Source organism: Vanellus vanellus (assembly GCF_965231255.1).
Source record: "Vanellus vanellus genome assembly, chromosome: 2".
Classification (NCBI taxonomy): Eukaryota; Metazoa; Chordata; class Aves; order Charadriiformes; family Charadriidae; genus Vanellus; species Vanellus vanellus.
In genome coordinates, this window is record NC_138906.1 from 78088755 (window position 1) to 78114209 (window position 25455).

Below are 25455 nucleotides of genomic sequence, written 5' to 3' on the forward strand. Positions count from 1 at the left end.
TTTGTGTAGACTTCTCAGATTTGTGGCCTGATTACTGTTACACAAACAATTAAGCCAAAGCAAATGACGAGACATGGATTCAACAAATGGACTACTCGATGGATAAAGAACTGGCTGGACGGTCGTACTCAAAGAGTTGTGGTCAACGGCTCGATGTCCAAGTGGAGAGCAGTGATGAGTGGCGTTCCTCAGGGGTCGGTACTGGGGCCTGTACTGTTCAACATCTTTGTCGGTGACATGGACAGTGGGGTCAAGTGCACCCTCAGCAAGTTTGCTGATGACACCACGCTCTTTGGCTGGAGGGGAGGGATGCCATCCAGAGGGACCTGGACAGGCTGCAGAGGTGGGCCCAAGCCAACCTCATGCAGTTCAACAAGGCCAAGTGCAAGGTCCTGCACCTGGGTCAGGGCAATCCCAAGCCCAAATACAGGCTCGGCAGGGAATGGCTGGAGAGCAGCCCTGAGGAGAAGGACCTGGGTGTGCTGATTGACGACAAGCTCAACATGAGCCAGCAGTGTGTGATCACAGCCCGGAAGGCCAACCGTATCCTGGGCTGCATCAGAAGAAGTGTGGCCAGCAGGTCAAAGGAGGTGATTCTGCCCCTCTACTCCACTCTCGTGAGACCCCACCTGGAGTACTGCATACAGCTCTGGAGTCCCCAACATAAGAAGGACATGGACCTGCTGGAGCGTGTCCAGAGGAGAGCCACGGGGATGATCCAAGGGCTGGAGCACCTCTCCTATGAGGAGAAGCTGAGAGAGTTGGGGTTGTTCAGCCTGGAGAAGAGAAGGCTCTGGGGAGATCTTATTGCGGCCTTCCAGTACCCAAAGGAGGCCTACAGGAGAGCTGGGGAAGGACTTTTTACTAGGGCATGTAGCGATAGGATGAGAGGGAATGGCTTTAAACTAGAAGAGGGTGGTTCAGGTTGAACATTAGGAAGAAGTTTTTTACTTTGAGGGTGGTAAGGCACTGGAACAGGTTGCCCAGAGAGGTTGTTGAGGCCCCATCCCTGGAGGTGTTCAAGGCCAGGCTGGACGTGGCCTTGGTCAACCTGGTCTAGTGGGAGGTGTCCCTGCCTATGGCAGGGGGGTTGGAACTCGATGATCTTCCAGGTCGTTTCCAACCTAAACCATTCTATGATTCTATGATTCTGTGCTTGCACTTTATAAACAGCAAAACTGACACCATATAACAGACCATTAATGTCTTTTGCATGTAATCTTTTGTAGGGACTCTTCATATGTTTCTTTGCCACCAACTGAACCACCAACCTTGCCAGCATCTCTGATGCATCAAAGTAATAAAGGATGTAGGGATTGCTTAACCACAATCTTGTGCTTAAATCTAAAGAACAAGTATGCTACCATAGAGGGATGTACTTCAAATTTTTTTCAAACACTCTGATGAATCAGGTCATCTGTGTTTGTTCACTAAAGGAACACAGTTAAAACAATGCTATTGTTGTTATTATATTCCCAGCATTGTTGAGATCAAGTCTCAAAAATCTAAATTGCGACTCTCCACATTACAAAACTTTAAAAAAGAATACGTGCTAGGCTCCCTATTTTTTTGGTTTCTTTTATTGTAAGTTTATTGGAAATCTTTTGTGGCTCTTATCACTTTACCCCAAATTGTGAAAGCTGGTGTTGAGAGGAAAATGTTTTCTCAAAGAATATTAATGCTTCTGCAAAAATCAAAACATTTTGGAAAGAGAAGTTTTAGTTTCAAGTGAGCTCCATTACTGTCAACCTGGAACAAAATTATATTAATAATATCTAAAAAGGATGCTTTGACATTTTCAGAATGGAAAAAATTTGGTTTTTCTTTCAGAATGGCTTTAAAAATCCTTTTTAAGTTATGGTTTCTTTAAAAGAAGGTTAGAAGAGAAACAAAGCAGTCCAGCTGACCTGAAATCAGATATTTTTCCAAATTGCATTTGTGCGAATTATTTTCATTTCATTGGGGGGGGGAGGGATGTGTAATTTCCCATGAAACACTACATTTAATTCTCCCCCAGTCTTCCGATAGGAGAAACTCTCATACTGCTTATGATGTATGAAATCAGATAATTAAATTGTTACAGTCTTCAAACCTTAATTTGAGTTCTGAAACAGTTATTAGGTCTGACTACAGATAAACTCTTGTATTAATAAGAAAGTAATAAAAGTCTGCTCAGCTGGAAGAGTTAATTCTCCAGCTGAGATGGGTTAAATGCCCCCCTAAAACATACAGTCTACAGTGAGAATGGTGATAAAAGTGGGCTCTTGGCCTAGAGTAGGCTTTTCACAAAACGCTGGTCCTAACGAGGACCCTTGCTCACATGGGTTCACCCAGGCCAGCATCCTTCACTGACCTGGCTGGGTTCCTTTCAACTATTGCTCTTCAAAATGCCTCCAATTTCTGTATGAGATTCTGTTCCCTTCCTCCTCATCTGAAAGCTTCTGATTTTCCTGAGCTGTTAAATACAACACATAGCACTGCCCAGCCAGCAGTTTTTGGTGGGCAAAAGCCAGATCTGGAAACAGCAGCTGGTTTTGATGATGACTTCTGATGGCTCCTCTTCCACCTCCCCACAGCACCATTACTAACATATTGTTGGCTTTCCATTCTTACAGCAATCCTTCAAATCTCATGTATTTCTGTAACCCAACCTTCCATTTTAAGGTAAAAAGAAAAAAAAAAAAACCAGAAAAACCTCCTTCCTCAGTTCAATCTCGGTTCAACCTTCACTGTCACTGAAGAGGCCACTGCTCCACTTCTGCTAGTAGTTCACCTCATTAGACCTTATAACTTATCTGTAAACTTCCTCCTTTTAGGGTGATCTTTTATAAGACCAACTGGCATGTTAGTTAAGATAAAATTTGTCTGTAGAGCCAAGTGACTAGAGTAAAATATTCGTTTTTACTGAAATAATTCTGATCCTGGAAGCAATGAATATTTCTGTAACAAATGTGCGTGTATTTTTATATTAATAAAATCCACAATAAATCTTTCTACTGCTTGAACTTTTTTTTTGGTTGCTTTTTCTTTTTCTTTTCTTTTTTTTCTTTCCACATTTGCAGACAGCAGTCTTTGCAGCACTCTGCAAAGAACTCTGAGTGCTGTAGTGGTTTCAGGCTATCTTTGCAATCCTGTTCTAATTTAATAAGATTAATGACAGAAAATTAGTCAAGACAAGCGTTTGCCTGTTTCGTTTACCCTGCTGTAGTTCAAATTATAGGCGGGAAGTGTTTCCCCCAAGTACTACTTAATTAGTAATAAGTAGAAGGGAAAGTAAAAGAAAAAAAAGTGTAATCCTTACAGGGGGAAAATATTTGTAGCTCTGAGGCTTTCCTGTTAGTACAAAGGACTGAATTTGAATGATTCAGAGGACTATATAAATATAATTTGAAATTTCTCCCTTGAAAAAGAAACATTAGGAGAAAAAAAACCACACAAGGCAGATAAACCTCTGTGCATGCTTTACAGTCAATGTCAGAGAGAGAATCAGTCTTATTGCAGCTGTACGTTTCATTAGTTACAAAAATGTAGTAAAGTTTCTCTCTTTTATTTTGGCTAGAAGACATAGTCCTGACATGTGCTAATGACTGGCTATGACAGCAAATTATGTTATCTTCTTGGAAAGACTTCTTTAGGCTGTCCTGGATTTTCAGCTGCATAAGGTAATGTGAATTGTTAGGAAGACAAAAAACTAAAAAAAGCCCCCAAACATTAAAATATATTTTTGGTTGGTTGATGGGGCATCCAGGATTGCTTTTCTTCCTGTTCTCTGCTGCAACATCAAGATGTGACAGCTAAGACTTGGTTACATTTGCAACTTTCCCCGCCAAAGCACAAAGTAGGGATGGTTAAGAGTGCCTGCACACGTGCCCTGTGTTCTCAGATGCGCGATGAGCTTTGCCAACTGCTGCTTGCCACGACATCCCTTCTGGCCATTTACTCCATCATTCCATCAATTTTGAAAGGCGCACTGTGCAGCAATAATGGGAAGCTGTGCCATCACTTACAGCAGTGGAAAGCACTGCTGGAAATTTCCCACATAAGGTTTTGAGATTGCAAAATTTCATAATACCTGCAACCCTCCAAAAAAAAAAAAAAGCCAAACAACAAAACAACTCAACCAAACTTTGAGGAAGGGAGATAGGAAGAAAGCAGACATCCTCACGGGAACTCATTTAGCAATTGCACTCTGGTGCGCCGGTTCTTAGGTGCCTCATAAATTGTAAAGAAACAGATCAATGGGACTCCACAACGCTAAAAGGGAGGATTTTGCTACCAGGCTACTCCCTGAAGAAGATATATTCAAACTGGAGGAGGTGGGAGCAGAAAGCCCTTGGGGGTTACAAAGAATGTGAGAGGTTACCAGCCGGCTGGCCGAGAAGCCAGTGAGGGTAAGGAGAAAGTGTGTGTGTGCTGCAAAAGCATGGGCCAGGCTGACACCTAGAAAAATTATGGCGGTTCTTAACAAAACTTTCAAAATCCTGAGAAATATTATACATCTAGCGCAATTTGAAAGATGAACGATGGCTAGAGGATGAGTAGTGTGTCTGTTGTGACGCTACCCTCACCCTGGGACCAGAGGAACAAACGGCTGGTTTATCTGGCTAGACTATACCTAAAATGATCAGAAACAAAATTACCATTAGCACCTAAAATGTCCTCATATGTATAGCTATTTATATATCACCTGTAAATGGCTTAAGGAATTAATAACTTACAGTGAAGAAAAGTTTCAGAAGAGCCACGGGGATTAATAGCCCAAGCCCCCTTTCTAAAGCGATTTAGGTTCCTAAAAGTCCACGTCACTAGATGTCATGTGCGTTCTTACACAATTTTTGAAAATCGCTTTTATTAATTAGTTAAAAAAATGCAACTATGCCTTTGTACACACGAAATACCTACCCTAGCTCATCACTTTGAGTCATACTGTAAAGTTTCCCTAAAAGAGAAACTTGTGACTGATTGATTCAATCCAAACACTGACTGCAGTAATCACCAACACGAATGATACGCAGTCCACCATATGGAGCCATATGTGAGCAAAAAATTAAACAAACGGGACACAAAATTTTGTGTGTTAGGACCAATTAAATCTAAAGTAAGCCTTTAGTATCTTCTCTATAACAGAAGCTATTCGTAAAAGTACTTTCACTTTTATTTGTGTAATTGTTGTTCTTTTCTTTAGCTTTTCTTGAGCATTTAATTTGCTTTCTGAAAAATACATCCTGATTTATCAGTCTTGTGAAATGCTGAGACTTCTTAGGCCAGCACCAAAGCAGGGACTTTAAGTTTAAACTAAAGGATAAATTTATTGACATCAAAAGAAACTGCGATGTTGAGAATACCTGCAAATTCAGCTAGGTACTGACTTACACATTTCAGTTTCTAATTTTAAGTAATCAAAATTAAAAAAAACCAAAGTTGTTCACTAAACATTTATTCTTGCTTTTGCAAACAATACTAGACAGGGACAAAATAGTTTTCAAAATCACAAGAATTCTTACTTGTATGGAGCAACTGAAAGCACAGCATATTCGTTTCAAAGGGAGAATTAGCTTACGAACACAAGAAGCAAAGATATAGAAAAATGAGAAAAAATAAGAAAGACGAAGCAATTACTAGGGCTTGTACTACCTCCCCTTTACCCTTTCGAACTTCACTACTGTTAAGGCATATGGACAACGTGTGATCATACAGGGACATCTCACTATCAAGAAATGCTAAAAATATGGAGATAAATTTATTCCCCAAACTGAGCTTTTGGGCTAGAAATTCTATTTATACAGTCTCTCTCTCTCTCCCCTTTCAGAATTTTTTCTGGAAGTTGATGCCAAAAATTGAAACCAGACTAAAAAGTCATTGAGGAGAAAATGTTATTACCTCCCCAGCCACCCACTGGCTGTTCAAATAATATTGTATATATCTGTGCACTTCTGCATATTTATTGAATTTGTCAAGTTTTTGTTCCCAAGTAAAACTTATTGGCCCTGTCAAAAGTTCACCAGCTGCACAAGTGACTTTGATGGCCTGAGGAACGGCCCTGGCGCTAGCGTCATGGAAGAGCCTGTGGCTTTCCTCTCCCTTTTCCAGCTGAGATCGGTATGTTGATGCATGGGGCCCAGAGAAGATACAGAAGGAGGGAAATTGAAAAAATAATAAACAATAAAAATATAAATTACAGAAAGCGCTCACCAAGCCATCCTGGTTTTATTATATGGCCTTGAGAAGGAATTTTGTATTTTCAATCAAACTATGTGGAATATGCATTGTAAACATTCTGCACCCACTGCTCAACATTTTTATGGCTTAGTAGGAGAACAGCTAATAGGAATGTAGAGTGGGTTGCTATATAATCCTAGCGGTGTGGCTGATGGGCTGTCACGCGGAAAGAACAGCGTTGGCAGGTGTCATCTCTTGAGATCACAGAGGATGGGAGCAGGACTGTGGGGATCCGGGGGCACAAAATAGAGAACTGGGCAGAAAAAAACCTTTTGCAGCAGGCTACTGCTTTTGCAGGGTACTGGTGCAAAAGCACCCTGGTACTAACATCTTTGGAGGGGCATCTCTCCCCCAAGGTGCGGAGTGAATGGGAGAACAGAGAATGAAGACTTAGAATTAAAAAATAAGATGTACTCTTGTACATTTTTTTCTTATGATCCAGAGGGCAACACTAGACATATCTGCTGTGGCAGTCATTCATGCCCAGAAGGTCTCACATGTTACAAAATTAGAAAGCGAGGGGGAAAAATGTGGAGAAACAATACTCTGTAACACAGCAAATGCAAACATTCAACCTGTGGCTGCTATCTCATGTTCGTACTTACACAATGGTTTTCCCGATGTGCTTAAATGACTTCTCCACAAATTCACGGACACTATGGACCTCCCCAGTGGCTATGACAAAGTCCTCAGGCTCATCGGTTTGCAACATCAGCCACATGGCCTGCAAAAGACAAAAAAGTCAGATACGGTGCACATGTCAGTAGCCTCTTTGGTACACAATATTATACTACTGCATTGTTGATTTGGAAATAACTATACACACATACATATACTATAAACACACACATATACCCCAAGCTGGGGAAATTAGCACTTTCCTAATGTGGTGGCTATTAACCAGTTCAGTGCAACTCTGAAAGAGTTCAGTTATTTCTTATTATAGGAAACAATGCTGTATTTGATTTTCAATTTGTTTCACAGCAGGGGTTTCTGCAGGGGAGACTTTAATATGTTTGCTTTTGAACACTGAGACTTGGTTTAGGGCTCAAGAGTATGGATTCACTTGTTTAAAGCACTGCATGAATGTGAGGATATGAGAATAAGATATGAGGAAAAGAACAAAATTTTGTGATGTTTCAGTCCAGAGTGCTGTTGTCTGGCTGTTATAGAATGATGTCACACACACTGAATCACAAAACTACGGGTCCTTTTGGCTCTTTCTTCTGTCAGGTTTGTTTTGGTTAAGTTGAGATTTTCATTAAGGTACCTAAGAATAGTCAACAGTCTATTTGGCCAAACTAATCTGTTTTTCCTGCTGAATATGTGCTCAATGTTACATATTAAAGCACTGTAGCAGAACCTTTTTCTTTTGACATGGGAACACAGAAAACACTGCTAGAAAAGTGAGACAACCATTACCATCACAGAAAACTGCTTGCACAACGGCAAAAATCACAATCGGTTTTGAAGCAAAACTTCATGGGTTTATCAACATATTTTCATTGCAGGGGAGCAGGTTTACTTCCCACAGCAGTGTCTTTCACGGAGTCCCCTCCCACAAACAAGTAATGATGGATGAGCACCATGTCTGAGGGCTGGCCAGCTAAGGCAGCATGAAAGCAAGAAAGCAGATGGAAAAAGAGGCTCGCAAAGACACGTGTGACTTGTGTGAGGTATCGCGGCAGGTACGTGTCAGGTTTCTGATGTGCAAGCCACTGCTCTAGCAACTGGACTATTTGACCGCCTAGGAGCTCTAGGTGGACAGAATAATTATTACTTTAGATCAATCAAAATGATGTAAACACTTCATTTCCTTTGGAGAGGAAAAGGGCATACCTGTATGGCACGATCCTCATTTAATAAATAACCAGAAAAGAAAAACAAAATAATTCAACTTTCTCCCCATATGGTAAAAAGGACTGTCATCTTCTCACAGCATAATCCACAACGCTATTTGCATTGACCTCTTCACATCAGCTTTAAAGAAAACAACTTTAGTAGGTCCCTTGATGGTAGTGGATACTCTGCAAATCAGATTAATAAAAGCTTTGGGACAGCTCAGTTTCTCTTGGTAAATACCACCTGAAATATTCAATATTTCCCCCCCTATTCTTAATAAATCAGTGTCCAGCATAGCAAGGCGATACATTCCACTTAAATGGTTCTATTTGCAAGTCATTTTTCTTCCCGGTTATTATTTTATGCATCTTCCAAAGTTTTGACAAGATTTTATTAACATGTTCCTTTTGAACCTTTTTGCTTCTTGAGCGTGCGTGGAAGGCTGGGTTTTGGGCAACTGCTGTGTAAGTCCTTGACATTAATTGTGCTTTAGGGATATGACCTGCTGGGCAGGACAATGGCAGCAACTTTATTTTTCCTTTCCAGGGTTGAACATCCTAGCCAATGACGCAGAAATACCCGACTGGCTGATGAAACTCCTCTTGTGGGGAGGAGATGTCTTAACTCGTATCTCTCATATGAGCTTTCTTGGAACCCTGGGGTTTCCCTGCTGATTTGAGAGGTCACCGTAAATCACCAACTCCTGTTTCTTTATGACTGGACAAGCTTGCAGGATTCACAGTAGTAGCAGCTTCACAGAAAGGTAAAAGGAATATCTAAAATAAATAAGTGATAGCTCTGGTTCTCCTAGCCTGGTCCCCGATTTCACAGACCTTCAGCTTTCATTAAGCAGCCCAGCTGAAAACAAGAAGCTTCCTCATATGAGAAGGCACTATTTGAGCGAATAAGGATTTCCAAGATTACATAGTCAGTCAGAGTCAGAATTTATAGCGGTTCTCCTCCCGACTTTAGTGGATGTTTGGTGTACATAATGAACTCAAAGTCTCGCCTTTCTTTGTTTGAAACGTACACAGCACTGTAGTGTCAATTACATCTGACGGAGATGTAACAACCAAACCCCCACTCCCAAATTCAGTAGGTTGACCAAATATACAACATTAGCATAAGGACCTGCTATTTACTACGCGCTTCCGTAAAGTAGTATTAATATGTCTAAGTAGAAGCGGGATCAGACTTATGATAATTTTTTGCCATCTCCCTACTTTTAAAGGCCTCAGTATTGTAATTCATTGAACACAACGTTAACGCAGGTGCTTATGTTGAGACGTTCAACAACCCAGCGGGTGCTTAAAATATTTACACGTTATTTTTGTGTATTAATATAAAATAGCATTCTAAGTTTCTCCTGACTCTAAATCATGCACTACACTGAAGGAGGCAGCTACCAAATACTAACAAAACCCCAGCCTTCGACAATTGGTCCCACCAAGTTTTACGTATTTGGATGTATCAGCTCTTGTCTACCATTTCAAAGAGCAAGCGATCACCATCTTAGAAATACAACTTAAACTGCAGTAAATTTCTCCAGGATCAACTTAGCCACGGATCAAACAATGCAGATAGAGTTGCTAAAAGCAATTTTTGCCTCAACTCCTACCAGGAAAGAATGTTTAGATTAATGATTACTTGAGAATCTATCACTGCTGGTTCTTTTATTTCTTCTGGCATTCACAATTGTTGGCACTTACAATTACCTCAATCAAATCAGGTATGAAAAAACCGAACATGCTAAAAATTACAAACAAAGTAAGCGATAGTTCTGGTTTGCTTTGAGGAAGGCAACCAAACGCTGTTGCTTTGAATGGGTCTGCACGAACAGTCGGTAAAAAACCACAAAGGCAAGCCAGAAGAGAGAAAAGTCTTTGAACAAGCTCCACATTCAAATCTTTCTTTCCACAGGTACAGCCCGTGACAACCAATGAGAAATCAGTGCACAAGCAGTAGCTATATGCTTGCCCTACAGCAAGTGCCAGGAATGTGCTTCCCCCCACATCGGACTAATAAAGGCCCTTGACCTGTCAATTTCTAGGCATTTCCTTTAAGAGCTCATATTGTACCAGGCTGCGGGCCGAGCATGAGAGGAAAGGGGGAGATACAGCTCCAGGTTTATTTGTCATTACTGAATGGCTTACTGGTTTTAACAGAGGGGAAAAGCTTTGTTTAAATTTCCACTGAAAGTAATTAATGGTTATTGACTGGCAAATGAAGAACAGGTGACACTCTGAATTAGAAGATAAATGATCTCATGTTCTAGCGTGATAATGGGTTAGTAATTGCTACAAAGCCTCAGCCTAGTGCGTCCCATCATAATGCTAGATCATGTCCAGAACACAAAGGCCTCTGTGTGAGAGGTATTCAGCCGTTCACCTCCCGATACAGCTGCAGAATGATTTGCTCCATTTATTCTCTGATGGACTGCACAACTGAGGCAAAAGTTCACCCATTCTCACCTTCCTGTTCACATGCTGAACCACATGACCCATGACATGGCTGAACTGGGATAAAAACATTGCCCAGCTTTGGCTCTTGGCTATCTTTTAACCATCACAAGGTCATATATTTTAGGAATTTTTCTGGTGCGGGAATGGAGAATCATAGATTTTCCTGTATTCCTTTGTAAAGGCTTTTTTGGATGGACTGACAGCAAGTAAAGAAATTACTTGTGTTCAGTTCTGCCACTCTCTCCCTAATTTTTTGCTCAATCCACTTAACAAAATGTGGGCAAATGCTGAAAACTACTATGGAAACAATTCAGGCTTTGGCTCTCTTAGACTAAGACTGTTCCTTTAATGGCAAATGCAACAAAACATATTTTTCATATTTGAACTCTTTTTGGCTCTGGTCTAGTGACTCACAAAGTCTAAAGGCAATACTATGTCATTTACATTTAAAGGCAGAAACCTAACCGGGGAGAGATACGTAGCAAGTCTAGCAAGCGGACACACTTTTATGATTATGTGGACTGGGATATCTGTTCTGCATGCCTGAACTGCAGCCTCTGCCAAAATCTTTCCTCTTTCATCTTTCCCCTCTTCCCTTTTCTGCATATAAACCCCTGCCAGTAGTAAGCACCATTTTCAAGCAACATATCCAAAACATGAACCAGTCTTCTCCCCACCCAAATTTCTTTGCTTACATAGTGTTTGCACCTGGGCTAGTGAAGGGGAAGACCCAAGCTGGACTAACAAAACCCCCGTATAGGTACATTCTGGGCACGCCGCTGCTGTTAGGGTTGTGATGTGTCTGCTTGTCTAGAGCATCTGGAGTATGTTGTAGATGTGTTTCACCATTAACTTCCAGTCCTGCATCCCAGTGAGAAAACATTTATTAACTGGGCTGTCATCCATGGACAACAAAAGACTCAGTAGTTGAGGTTATGTTTAACTCCATATATTTGATACTTTTCTTTCACTGTCTGCTCTACCACTGTATATTGTTAAAATGGGCCCGTAATCAGGCATCTGCCTCTTTCAGAGAAAAAAGAAATACAAATCCAACTTTCTGCGACTTTAAAGTACAACCAGTGATTTCTGCTCTAGAAATACAAGATGATTTTTCAAGAGAATGAGTAAAGCTTTTTCTTATGTCTCATCCGATGCAAGACCCAAACCAGATATGACTAAACAGACGCACAGTGTGATAAATAGAATATGTTCCTGTTGGTACTAATTACTATTGCCCTGCACTGCTACACAACATTTTTTCCAAGTCCTATACTGTTAAAAAAATCTTTTGTACTTATTTCAAGGTATTATGCAGAGAACTTCTAACTTCTTTGTATTTGCCACACACGCAAAAAAAAAAAACAACCCAAAAAACCCCCCAAACCAAATCAGTAATGTTTACTTTAGGAGATGGAACAGATAGTTGTAGTCTGATGCAGGGTGTATTGTCCGTGCATTTCAGAGACAAAGAAGCAGAGACTGGTGAATGTCTAGCTCTACTTACTTATCACTTGTGGAGGGCATGGGTTACCTCAAGGCTGTCAACAATTAGGGAGCAATTTCTGACTAAGCCAGAAAACATTACCACCCAGAGAGACCCAAGAGTACATTATCACCATTTATAGAAATTCTGTCTTTACAGTATTCCATACTCTATTGTCTAGAAGTGGGCAGAAGAATTCAGTGGGTTGGACATGGTACTCTTTAGTGATCCCAAACCTAGCTATCCTGCTGGGGTCACCACTGAGAAGGAGAATTGAGCGTTTTGGGCCAAAGCATGATGAGCCTTTACAGGGATGTGGCAGCAAAGGAGAACCTTCTCCCCATATGGTGAGCACAAAGGCCTGGCATGACTGCTCTTCCTGCATGCATCATGAGCGACTGTTCCCTTTGTGCCACAACAGACAGGGCTATTGTATCACCTCCCTCTCTGCATTGTCCCAACTCAATTGCACTGGCATGGAAAGAAGCTGCTCGGCATCTTCTGCGCTCTGCGACGTGGGGAGATGTCATGCCCATGCACTTCCTGCCTGCCTGGATGTGAAGCAGTTCCAGATGCCATCAACCGGCTCCTGACACAACCCAGCTGACTGGCTGTGGTTTCTCAAGCTGCTACAGAAATGACCACAATTGATGATCATGCCTTAGAAGAGTGAGACTGGGGACACCGACTCAGAGCTCTGAACCCAGACTGACATCCAGTTTATCTGTTTATTCACTTTTGGAGGGGCAGGGAAGGAAGAAGAGGTGCTACGCTGGCTGAGCCACCCACATCTGATTGACTTCTGCGACTGTTAGCAGAGTAGGTGTGTACTGGGTGTACCCAGTAGGCATGAGAGTGTGTTATATAAGGAGACTATATAAGAACACAGCGATACATACATATAATACACAACAGAGGGGAAAAAGCCCTCCTTACGCATGTTCTGCACGCAATAGGGGCATACCACACATGGCTGAAAAACACTAACGAAGCTCAAGTGCAACAAAAAAGTCTTGTGATCAGCGTAAAGTATAAGCTGCCTCTGCCTGAAAGCCAACACAAAAGTGTTGGGCATGATCCCGTGCTCCCTGCCACAATGGGAGTTCAGTCTAAGTAATGACTATTGCTTTAGTACTTGTTTCTGATGATGTTATAGGGCAAGGCAAGCACGGCAGGGAGACTTGCCAAAGAAAACCACAGGGATGTGCTGCCAGGCACACTGATACTCCCAAGAAGCCAGTGACAGCAGGAATATGGGAGCATGTGGAATCAATGTACTCCTATGCTTTTTTTTTCCTAAAATACAACCTTTCTTGCTCAGTTACTTAAAAAGTAAGGGTGCCCACCTAATAAGCAAGAACCTTACTACGCCATTACAGTTTGTATTTGAAAAGCAAACTGGAGTTCGTGACTGAGGTCATTGTCTATCATTGCAACATGAGTGACACTTTTCATAAGCTCGACCCTCTCTCGAAGCCTACAGCAAAAGAAAGAGGTACTGCCCAAGAAGTGCAGGGGACATGCCTCTTCCTTTCCCCTGAAGAGTCACCATCCCGTTTTCTCAGATCACCAAAAATCACAGCGCTGGTGCCAGATCTGTTGCTCAAGGAACCTCCAGTCATGGAAAAACCCTTCTGAACACCATTTAATTATCTATCAGATCTCATCAGTTTAAATGCATTTTGATATGCTTCTTCCTTAACAGTGTAATGCTGAACATAAGGACTCCAATGTCTGTGTACAAAGGTTTTCCTTTAGCGTTGTCCTTTCTACTCACGCAAGGGAGACATTGAGTACTTATGACATGGCAGCTGCTTCCATTCAGAAGAGCAACGTTTGCAAACCATAGACAGTTACATCACCGACAGAAAAGGTATAAAATGAGAACAGATTCAAGATGAAAACATTTTCCTCTGAGAGGAAAAACACATTGTTTGATAAAAAACAATGGAAAATTTACCTTAAGAACCCCAAGAAAGTAAACAAACAACAAAAATCACTTTTGCTGATATACACATTACGAAGATCCTTGGGTATAGTTACGGAGATAATATATTGTGACTCATTTTATAAACTTTCTCACAGATTTTCAAAGTTACAGTTGATAACTTGCCACAGAAGCAATTTGAAGTATGCTTGCTGATTTAGTCAAATCCTACGGTTTGGCTGTGGATGTGAACTTGTTCGGAGCTGAACTGAGTTCAGATTCAGGATTTTTTTCTTTCAAATTAAGAGAATGTAGTTGATATGTTTAAAGATGATAATCCCATAATTATAAAGTTACTGAGATAATAAAATACCTGATAATCTTTGTGGAGCATCCTGAATGAAAACAATATCAATGTCTTCTGAAACAAAAGCCCTCACATCTGTAGGAAATAGTAGGAAATACTGTCTAACTTTTCTCTTGTAAGCAGATAGGCCGATTGTTTTACAGATCTCAGGGAGGACTCGTGAAACTTTAGTAGGCAGTTTTATTAATAAAAACCACAAGAATTATAATCCAGATAAACCTGAAAGGTCAACCTTCCCTGTTAACGCAACACGATGTTTTTCACATGCACCTCAGTTGAACACAAAGTTCTCATTGTGTTATCAAAAACTAGATTACTGCCTTTTTTTTTTTTCCTTGTGTCACCGAATGTCAAAATATTGTTCTTTCAATACATGGAAGTATTTGTATACAGTTTTATAACTGATCTTTAGTTGCTGGCTGGAGGCAAAAAAGAAACAGTAAAGCTGCTTGTTGGGAAACCTCACCAACAATGAAAATTAATATAGTCCTTTTTTCCTGCCAAAAAAATTTGAACAGATTTTTAGGTCCACAATGGTTTGTTTATTCTTCAAATGGTTAAATTGGAAGTGACATGTGTGACACAAAGTAATTTAAATGAAAAGATACAGAAAGGATGCATATATGCTCTGTTGCTTGCGTTTTAATTTTGGAGGATATTGTCGCAATTGCTAACAAAGGAGTGCCTTAGGTTCTGGTTAAGAAAGAGGGGAAAGAAATTCAAAGCTAAACAGAGAAAAATGAGAAAAATTTGAATTACAGAAAGTACGTGTGCGTTTTAACCACTCAGGTTTGTATTACCTAGACAAGACTATAGAACAAATAAATGTTTCCCAGGCTCCACCTAGCAGACGATTCTGAAAGATATTTGAACCCGCTTCCCCCTCCCTTTTTTTCTCTTCCAGAATTAATTTTCCCTGCTATTTTTATATGAATGAAAGACAAAATACCTCTTCACAAAGAAGCAGACTCCCATTTGACAGGATTACTCACCGCTAAAGTAAAGGGTTGTACCCAGGTTGCGGTGAGGGCAGAGAAGTCTTAGGGACTCATGCCAGGAAGGACTGGTTGGGGCCACGATCTAACCACAAGAAAACAGACTCGGCTTTCAAGTCAAGTACTGGCATGTTTACTGGAGCAAAACGAGCAGCCCCCAAATACTGATCACAATGTAGATATTGATCGCAAAATGTTTACAGTGCAACATTGGACTATAAAGAGATCCTGGTTCATGCTTCTGACACCTGTTTGCCTCCTATTTCTTTCCTGGATTGCTCAGACACTTACAGCTAAGTTGAAGCTGACTGCTCCTTTTGACCAGGGTCAGAGGATCAGCATGATCTACGGATCAAAATACGACTGATCTCCACACAAGCAAAAATACTGCTATCTATACCATGATTCAGGCAATTACTTTCTCTCTCCAAATACCCCTCCCCCTTCCCTTCCCTTCCCTTCCCTTCCCTTCCCTTCCCTTCCCTTCCCTTCCCTTCCCTTCCCTTCCCTTCCCTTCCCTTCCCTTCCCTTCCCTTCCCTTCCCTTCCCTTCCCTTCCCTTCCCTTCCCTTCCCTTCCCTTCCCTTCCCTTCCCTTCCCTTCCCTTCCCTTCCCTTCCCTTCCCTTCTTTTTCCCTTCCCTTCCCTTCCCTTCCCTTCCCTTCCCTTCCCTTCCCTTCCCTTCCCTTCCCTTCCCTTCCCTTCCCTTCCCTTCCCTTCCCTTCCCTTCCCTTCCCTTCCCTTCCCTTCCCTTCCCTTCCCTTCCCCCCTTCCCTTCCCTTCCCTTCCCCTTTTTCCCTTCCCCTTTTTCCCTTCCCCTTTTTCCCTTCCCCTTTTTCCCTTCGTTACAAATATCCCCCCCCCTCCCCCTTCCCAATCCCTTCCCCTTCCAATTTTACTTTCCCCTATTCCCATTTCCCTTCCCCTTTTCCCCCCTCCCTTTTTTCCCTTCCCTCTTTCCCTTCCTCCCTTTTCCCTTCCCCCTTTTCCCTTCCTCCTTTTTCCCTTCCCCCTTTTTTCCCTTCCCCCTTTTCCCTTCCCCCTTTTTTCCCTTCGCCCCTTTCCCTTCCCCCTTATTTCCCTTCCCCCTTTTCCCCCTCCCTTTTTTCCCTTCCCTCTTTTCCCTTCCTCCCTTTTCCCTTCCCCCTTATTTCCCTTCCCCCTTTTCCCTCCTCCCTTTTTTCCCTTCCCTCTTTTCCCTTCCTCCCTTTTCCCTTCCCCCTTTTCCCTTCCCCCTTTTTTCCCTCCCCCCTTTTCCCTTCCTCCTTTTTCCCTTCCCCCTTTTTTCCCCTCCCCCTTTTCCCTTCTCTCTTTCCCCTTCCCCCTTTTCCCTTCCCCCTTTTTTTTCCCTTCCCCCTTTTCCCTTCCCCCCTTTTTTTCTCAACATTGCCTCTTCAGCTTGCTAGCATCTCCACTCAAGGTTTGTAGGTCTGCAGGGATCTGCACAGTGCCCATCCAGAAAAGGGTCCCGACTCAGGTTAAACCACTAGGAGTGCCGTAGAAAAGCGCTAAGGGCAGCAGAGAACTGCCAGAGCACAGACAGATAGGCTCAGAGATCATAAATCAGTACTTCCTAATGTTTATACGTGTTTGAGGGTATAATTGGGAAGGAAGACGAGCAAGTCTTTATGAGAGTAAAAGCAACAAAGCCTTTATGAGGGTAAAAGCAACAAAGCAAAAGCACCGAGATAAAATTTATGAACAGTGTTATTTTTTTAAAGAAATACAGGGAGATAGAATGAGTTAATAACATAAAATTAACCCGAGTTCTATTTTATAATTTACATTCCCCCCCCAAATATCCAGAATTCATGCTTTTGAACACTAAAGCATTTTCTCCTCAGACTGCTACCAGTTTCCAAGTGATGTTACACTCCTGAATAATAATCTAGAACAATTGACTTGAAATGTTAATTTACTCATCCTGAGGAATACATTTACTATTCATTGGGTCGTTATAAAATTAGAGTTATCCTTGTCTGAATAATTTGTGTAAATAAAGAGCGTGCTACCTTAACACAACTTCACCTTCTGATTTTATTCCAGTCTTCAGTCCACAGGAGTTGGAAGTAAAAAAAAATTTCACCATTAAGCCATCGTTACTTATGAGGCAGTGTTAAAAATGCACAACAAGCATGGTTTTACTAAGTGTAAAAAGCAAGAAGTCACCTGAAGAAGTATCAAGATGCTAAAGTAATATCATTTCTGGTTCCGTGGAATTTTTCTTTTCCTTTACCAGAACATTTCAGGTGACAACATTTTGGAATTTGATACTAAATTCTCTCAGTTGAGTAGAGACAGAGTCAAGAGCACAACCCTGATGCCTCGGGGATATGGTAATGCAATACAGAGGGATTTATTTTCTTTTTTATTTTTACCTCATGTCACAAGTTCAATTTTAGGCCAACAGTACCCAAAACCGCCACCATGTGATATAGCAGATTGTACAAAGAGTCTGGCGGTTTGAACCCAAGCCCTAGGACAGAGGAATCCACCTCACAGTTTCGCTGCCACAGCGTTAGCGTTACTGTTGCTTTGACCAAGTTCCTCTGTGCTCAGGGTCGGATACCAGCTCACGGTCGATGCCATCTCAAATCGGGGCATGGGAATTTCAGCTGGAAAAAAAATCAATGGTACAACAGTCCCAGAAACGGAAGGATGTATTTTAGAAGTCTGGCTGGGCAGCGCAGATGTGAAAAGGCAACAGGAAGATCTCTTTTGAGCATGCTCAAAAATACATTTGGAGGGCACTTCACATTGACCCTCCCTTGGCCTCTTCTGGTCATTCCGATTCCACCGTCATTAGTAATTACTACTGCAACGGCGGTTAGTTGCACTGAATCCTAAGTCAGGGAAAGGGAAGGCTCTGCATTAAAACTGTAGATACGGCTGCTCTCTGTGGGCTAGTGTCAAAATGGAATAGAAAATTTTATTCAGTTTGTTCCCAGCAATAAATACAGTCCTGGCATCCTGGATAAATCCTTCACATAACAGCATGTGTTCTTTTATGCACCCTGGGAGCGATTCTATTTAAAGCCATGGAATTGTGGGTGTGAGACTGTAAGCACATCCACTTACCCAAAACAAAATTAAAACCTGTCTTATATTAGAGTCAGGAGAGCTGTTACGAAAAATGCAAACCATATGAAGTTTTAAGTATACTTATGTTTTTTATCTGTCTCTGTGTAGCATATACAATTGACTTTCACTGCCTGAGATGAAGTGCTGACAAGTGTTTTACCATATTATTACAGAATACCCCAGTAGCATTATCACACTTCAACTTTTGCTTGCAATAAATCTCTGCTGCGTGCACGTCAGAAGTCATTGCTCATATCACATCCAGACAAAGTACGGGCCCTCCCTCCCCAGTGGACGCGAACGAGACTCTACACACACGAGGTATCCTGCCATTAAGGCTGGAATAAACCCCCGCAGGCCAGACACCGGGAACAACGTTCCCACAAGCATTACTTGGCGAGGGCCAGAGGCCTGTTCTCAGGCACATAACAGTGGCACAGGCATGAGTCATTGCAGAACGCAATGGATTTATCACCGCAATGACATTATCATCCCTTATATGCTGGTTTCCATGTGCAAGTCTCTTCTCATTTTTTTTTTTTTCTCAGAGATTTATAACTCAACTGCTGAAACATATTTCACATGAATGCAATTCTCTGCTCTGTATATTCTTTTTTAATAGTTACACCATAAACCACATTCTAATTGAAGGAGTCCAACTTCAGGTCCAGCCTGTTACTTGATCTCAGTTTGGTCAAAGCAACTGATGAGCAAACACGATCTCCAGTACCCCAATTTCAGCGGTGACACTGACACTCTTTGTGGCCTTGACTAAAGCATTTAAGCTTACCTCCTAAATTTTGCTGTCTGTGAAGCTGGAGTGATAATATTTATGCAACTAGAGTGCTGTAAGAAAATCAAGGGTAGCGCAGACATTTCACGATGAAATGCATTATTTGTTGTAAAACTAGACGCCTTAGTCTGCACTTTTATAGCGAAAAAAAGTTATTTTTCCCTCTAAAAGGTGGGAATTCAAACATTCTTCCTGCATACTGACTAGCTCTGGACTAATTAAAAAATGAATTGAAGGAGCAAGGAAACCCAAGGATGAGGGCGCACGGAAATGGTTGTTAGATTACACATTCCAAAACTCAATGAAATAGACATTTCTTGAGATACTGCACATTTCTGTTGTGATGCAAGAGATAACTCAGAAAACGACTCAGGCAATCAAGATACTAATAAACAAGCTACAGTGGTTTCTTAGTGTCTTTTTCCCTCTCACCTAACCTTCAGCAAATTTATTTTTTCCCCTTTTGCACAATAGTCGAGGGAAACATGGAAATAAACTCTTTGAATCTTTTCCCACAGAAATGAGCTTCATCCTGCAAACCGTGCCTGACTCTGACTTCACATGAGATTAATTTCACGAATCTCTACAGTCTGACTGTCAATGTAAGAGAGAGGGAAGCGGGGCCTATAGTTCATGTTAGTGTAATTAGCTCTCTGACGCTGCAGTATTTTCTGCATCAGACCCGAGAGGTGGTTGTAAACCCAGGTATGAAACAGACTGTCGCATCAAATACTGAAACGATAGCTAAACTTATTACTAAACCTCCTCCCTTACTATTCTTCCCCTTTTCAGCACAACCCCCCCCCCAACCCAACAACCCGAAGCATGAGACCACGTGGGAAGGAAAGGGAACAAAACCATCGAGCTGCACATCCCAGGGAAACATCTAAAGCCTGAGACCGCTGCAGTCAGACCTCCCTCGAATCCTGCTCTCTCGAGCTGCCACCTCTGCTCAGTCCCCACGCTGACCCCCTGAATCAAGCCAGATGGGACTGGCAGAGACATGTCAAGGAAGTGCTGAAAAGGTGACTTGGGTCTCTGGCAGCCAGTCTGGAGCTCGTTTCTATGCGAAATCTCTGGGGGCTGCTGCTTTGCAATTTCTCAGGAATGTTTAATTCTCCTCATCCCTTTGCTGAGTCTCTCTGGAGAGGTCACGGAGGCCTGTGACATCCCTGGAGGGCACTGCCTAACTAAATTAGCATGAGATAACTTTGGACTCTCTTCCAAACAAGAAAATACAAGGGAGAGAATTTCATTAAAAGCAGAAGACTAGGTGATCCAAGTTAATCCCAGCCCAGAGCTGCTGCAGAAATGTTCTCTGTTTATATTTTGACTTTACTCTCTGTTACAGAGTTCACTGACTATAATGGAAGCTGTGTTAAGTGCACAACTTGACCTCAGTTGACCAAATCTTAGTTTCATAATAAAGACAAAAAGTGGGTTTGGCGGCTCTAAAAGGTTTTATTAGTCGCTCTTTTGCCTGTTTGTGTGTGACTACATAGGGCACTGAGTAAACAGTAAAGGATAAACACTGACGTACTTCACTCTTTATATGAGCTTTTAAATCAAGAAACATGAACTCTTTAATATGCAACAGTATTATAATTCATACATATACGTCTGTAGGCTTAGCATTCGTTAGCAAAGCAAATACGACCAAGTCCCAGACTTGCAATTTTTTTTTTTTTAAGACTTGTGCATACAAAGTTTTGTTAAGGCTTCCTCAGTGGATGAAGAAAAAATAATCTACCTCAGGAGGTAAAAAGAAAAAGGCAATTTAGAGAGAGGGAATGCCGATATATGCACACACTTCTGCAATAGTCTGTTTCCCATGCAACTCAAGGCAAGGGTAAGGCACAAAGGCAGCTCAATGCACCCGGCAATATCCCACCTTATCTTCCAGCAGTGCGAGAATCGTAGCAAACACCACACCAAACACCTCCAAAACCAGGGCTCAATTCTCTGTATACAAACAGCATAGGGAGCAAATTAGAAATGTTTCACTTGGGCTGAGGTTATAATAGCTGACTCCAGGGAAAGAGGAGATGAAATAAAATGTACCAAAACCCCTAATTGCCCGAGCTTGATCTTTTGGAAAAACTGGGTTGGTGAGACCCAGGAATTCACACTTCCAAGTATTATTAAATATATCGGCAGTAATAAACTGAGACCACCTAACAGTGCAATATGAACGAATACCATATTATTCTTACAAACCTGAGATTAGAAAGTGAAATCATACTTTATTAAATGCCGTTCATAAGCCAGTCCTGCATAACAGCATGTTTTGGATATATTGGGACGAATACTCCTCCTTCTGAGAAGACAAGAAGAAAAGGAAAAGGTACAAAAGTTCACGCAGTTCACATTAAGGACAACCCAATGTGCTCTCTCCCTTCAGGAAGGAAATATTAGCGTGGCCTCTTAGCTACACTCTGAGGGGCAACGATCTGCTGGGAAACATGACTTCAAGTCGACAGATCTTGGGGCACCAAGAGGCTAAACTAGGCTCCTTACTCCTGTCGTAATCGTCTCCTTTTCACAGGAGGGCTGCTGCTTTGCCAGGGGTGCCACTGAGTTTCTACATGCCCAGTTAAAAATCAAAGCAAATTTTCCAGCTGAGCTTTTCCGGGAGAACTGAGTGTCTGTTCCAGTCTTCCTCAGAAAGACGAAGAGGTACACCAAAGGAGAAAGTTATTCCAGTATGGGAGAGAGAATGGAGAAAATGCAGGAAAATCAGCTCTTCCTTCCAGAGTGAATACTCCCTTCCCCCTCCCTAAAGCTTGTTTCATCACCAAAATCATACCCTGAAATCAGGCATGCGGGCCCAAATCCTGCCCCCCTGGAGTCAGTCAAATCTTTGCTATAGACTTCTGTGAGGATGGAATTTCATTCTGAGCACAGGAGCCTGTCACGGCCAAAGGCGAAAAAAAAGGGTGTTTTCCACACAGGCTCTGCTTTTCTACTTTTGTGCCCCTTGGGAAACTGGTGCAATTAGATCCGTATTATTATATTCTGGAAGGGCACATTTGGCACTGCATGTGAGTTTATGTACTTTAAAAAGTTTATGTACTTAAAAAACAGAGGGAAATTTTAAATATAAGCTACTTTCTTTCAAACACCAGACTTTATATATAAACAGTTCAGAGCTGCCATAGTCTGGTAAGTGAATAATTAGGAAAAAAAAAAAAGCATGTGAAATGCATGATAAACCGGCAGAGAAAGATCGCTAAATAAGATTCTTCCCCCTTTTTAATGCCAAACCAAGAAATAACAATTCATATTCGCGTCCAAAAAAATAATCAAACTAACTTCAAATATTTGAATGAGAACCACAAGGAAGGAGACCTGAACTTACAGCTATAGGCTTTTGCCTTTACTGCAGGGCTTCCTGGAAAGGTGCAAATAGGAAAATTAATCCAAACAAACCAAAGGTGCGATCTCAACAAATCTACTTATAACTGCATTAAGCGCATCCTTTGTCAGAATGAGAGTCCTCCCTTTTATATCTACCTAAATTCAGGACACTTTGGTCCTGAATACAAGCCCATGTTGGGGTTTAATGCAACTGAACTGATCTATTTCACAATTTCATCCAGGCTGATTTTCCTGGACCAGACCCACCGGTGTACTGCACTGCGAGGACCGCTGTGCATGACGAGTGATAGACTCCTGGAGTTCTTACTATAAACACTGGAATTTCTTGCTTTTATTTTGATCTAAAGACAGCTCAGCTTCTGTTCTGCTTCCCTAAAAACCTACTTTCACCTCCACAAAGCTTTACTGGATACATTAGTCTGCACCGCCCTAAATTATCAGCAATGGTATTTTGAAGTATTTACCGAATAATCTTTTGTCTCCTGAGAAAGCAGCGAGTCAACAGTGAAGAAAACCCTTGCGTTTTCCAACACAGCATGGACTCAAGGACACGCATGCACGCTATGTATCCATCCTCATATATCATATGCATATCCTGGTGTGTCAATTAGTCTGTGACATGCTTTCAGATATCTCTGGGTAAAGGTACAGCAGAAACCTAAAGAATTTTAATCATATCTGAGCTTTTATATGCCTTACCAGAACAGATCTAGGTAGTGAGGAAGGATTTTGTCTTTATGGCGCAGGGCAAGAAAGGAAGATGCCTTTTTTCCAACTCCCCCAGCAATTCAATGCCTGGAGAAGCAACAGGAAAGAAACCACGGCGACCTCGTTGAACTTATGGAAGCAGCTGCCAGCTCAGCAGGAGGAACACTGCTGATGGACTGGAGTACCTATCGCTGGAAGAAGCCTTTTAGCCAGCGTGCTCGCTCTCTCTCTCTTTTTACATCCTCTGCCCCTGAATTATACAAATGTAAGAGCAAGAGAGGAGTTTCAGAAACCTCAGGAGTCAGCTTGTTATTAGACTGGATAAAGAAGTCGCCAAGTTAAAGTTTCCAGTTCTCCGTACAAAATCAAAACAATATAATTGGTGTATTGAGCGAGCAAGGCACAACTTTGTTTAAGATATGACTGATGTATTATTTCAACCTTCTCAAACACTTTGTCTTTTGGCATATTAATGTTCCTGCTCTCTTAATTTAAACTTCTAAAAAAATATTTAAACTTCTAAAAAAAATTTAAACTTGGCAGATGTGTAACAAACCTATGTCTCATACGTAGAGAAAAATATCACACAAAAGGAAAATGCTGACTTTTCTAATTCTAGTTTTAAAGGTACCTTTGAAAGTCTTCCAGCCAGTTATCACAATGGAGTTCAGCAACAACCTATTTCCTCTACCTTTGAGAAAATGGAGTTATTAGAAGAATAGGAAGCAAAATAAGCAGAGATGGTGAGAGGAATTTTTATTTTTTTAAGATTAAAGGTGTGAGAATGTCAGGGAAACCAGAACACAGCTGACATCCTGATCCTGACTACTCTAATACACACATTTAACCTTAGGCATCAAAGGGGTCTCATGCACATACACATGGGGGAAATACATACGTGTTCTCATTGTACCAATACCACACAGAGATGCCACACGGCACAGAATCACGACAGCTAGTCGGTTAAGGTTTCTTTTTGTTTCCCCTGTTGTGAAGCCAATGTAAATGTATTGTCTTAAGACTCTTTTAGAGAGCTTTAAGTGAAAGCACTTGCGCTTGTGATGGCTTGAGAGCGTGCAGTGAATCTGCTATCCTGGCTCAGCTACACAAGGCAACTCAGTAAGACACAATAACTGTACATGTAACTCACCCCTAAGTGCCTGTTCTTCTTCTAGGTTTGGTTGTTGTTTATGTTTGGTCTTTTTTTTTTTTTTTTCCTTTTTACAGCCCAAAATCCAGGGGAGTCAAGCACAGGCCCTGGTTTTGCAAATACTTCAAAACACAGGGTGTACACCAAACGGGGCTCTGGCCAGAAGCTTCAAACTCAGACCTTTAAAGTTAAATGAAAGAGGTGATACAGGGCTCAAAGCAAAAGGCAGAAGAAGAAGGAGGGGGAGGAGAGAAGGAGAACATTTTCTGGCATCTGATGCAGGTTTAAAACTGTGTTTCATTTTCTTAAACAAAACCAAAACACTCCTCCAACTTTGGGAAATCCCTAGAAAAACAACAGAAAACATTGTTTCAGAAGGCAATTATGGTCGCTAAAATGACACATCATTTATGAATGGGAGTACTTAGAGGAGAGTAAACTAATTCTTAAGGACAATAGCAAACACGCATTGGACCCAAATTTGCTGTTTTCTTGGCACTGTTACATTGGCAATTCAATTACTCAAGATTTGCACTACTGTAACAAAAAGCAGAGCCAAGCCCATTATTTCCATCAGTGACAAAGAAATACGTATGTCCTAACTGTGCAAAAGTCTTAATAAAACTTCACAGAATGAATGATTTAATCAGTAAATGAAAATATAGACTGATCAAAAAATTCCTAATAGTAGTAGGGATAGTAGTAACAATAATAATAATGATAATGATGTGGCTATACATTACAGCTATACGTGGTCCTTTCCAACCTAAACCATTCTACGATTCTATGATTCAGCTTCAAAAGAATGCCTCGGTCTATCAGTCATATAACCAAGAATTTTATAGTTATCCTGTTAAATGATATCTACAAAAGCATAGCTCAACAACTAAAGACATGTTAAGCAAAACTCCTGTTGTTAATTAGCAAATTTACAAAGGCTAATGTGTCCAGTTCAACAGCATCCCAATAGTACTGATAGAGAAATCAAAACAGTAGCCACTAAATAGCAACCAGTACACAAGTCACACTAAAGGCTGTACGTTGTTGTA

At 41.4% G+C, this 25455-nt stretch overlaps 1 protein-coding gene across 1 annotated transcript in view; it reads right to left on the minus strand.

The window, feature by feature from the left end:
- Positions 1–25455, minus strand: part of GMDS (GDP-mannose 4,6-dehydratase) — a 442696-nt gene that overhangs the window by 78022 nt on the left and 339219 nt on the right. Inside the window, exon 8 of the mRNA XM_082499607.1 lies at positions 6825–6943. Within this exon, the coding sequence (XP_082355733.1) occupies positions 6825–6943 (119 nt within the window). The remainder of the gene's footprint in view (positions 1–6824; positions 6944–25455) is intronic.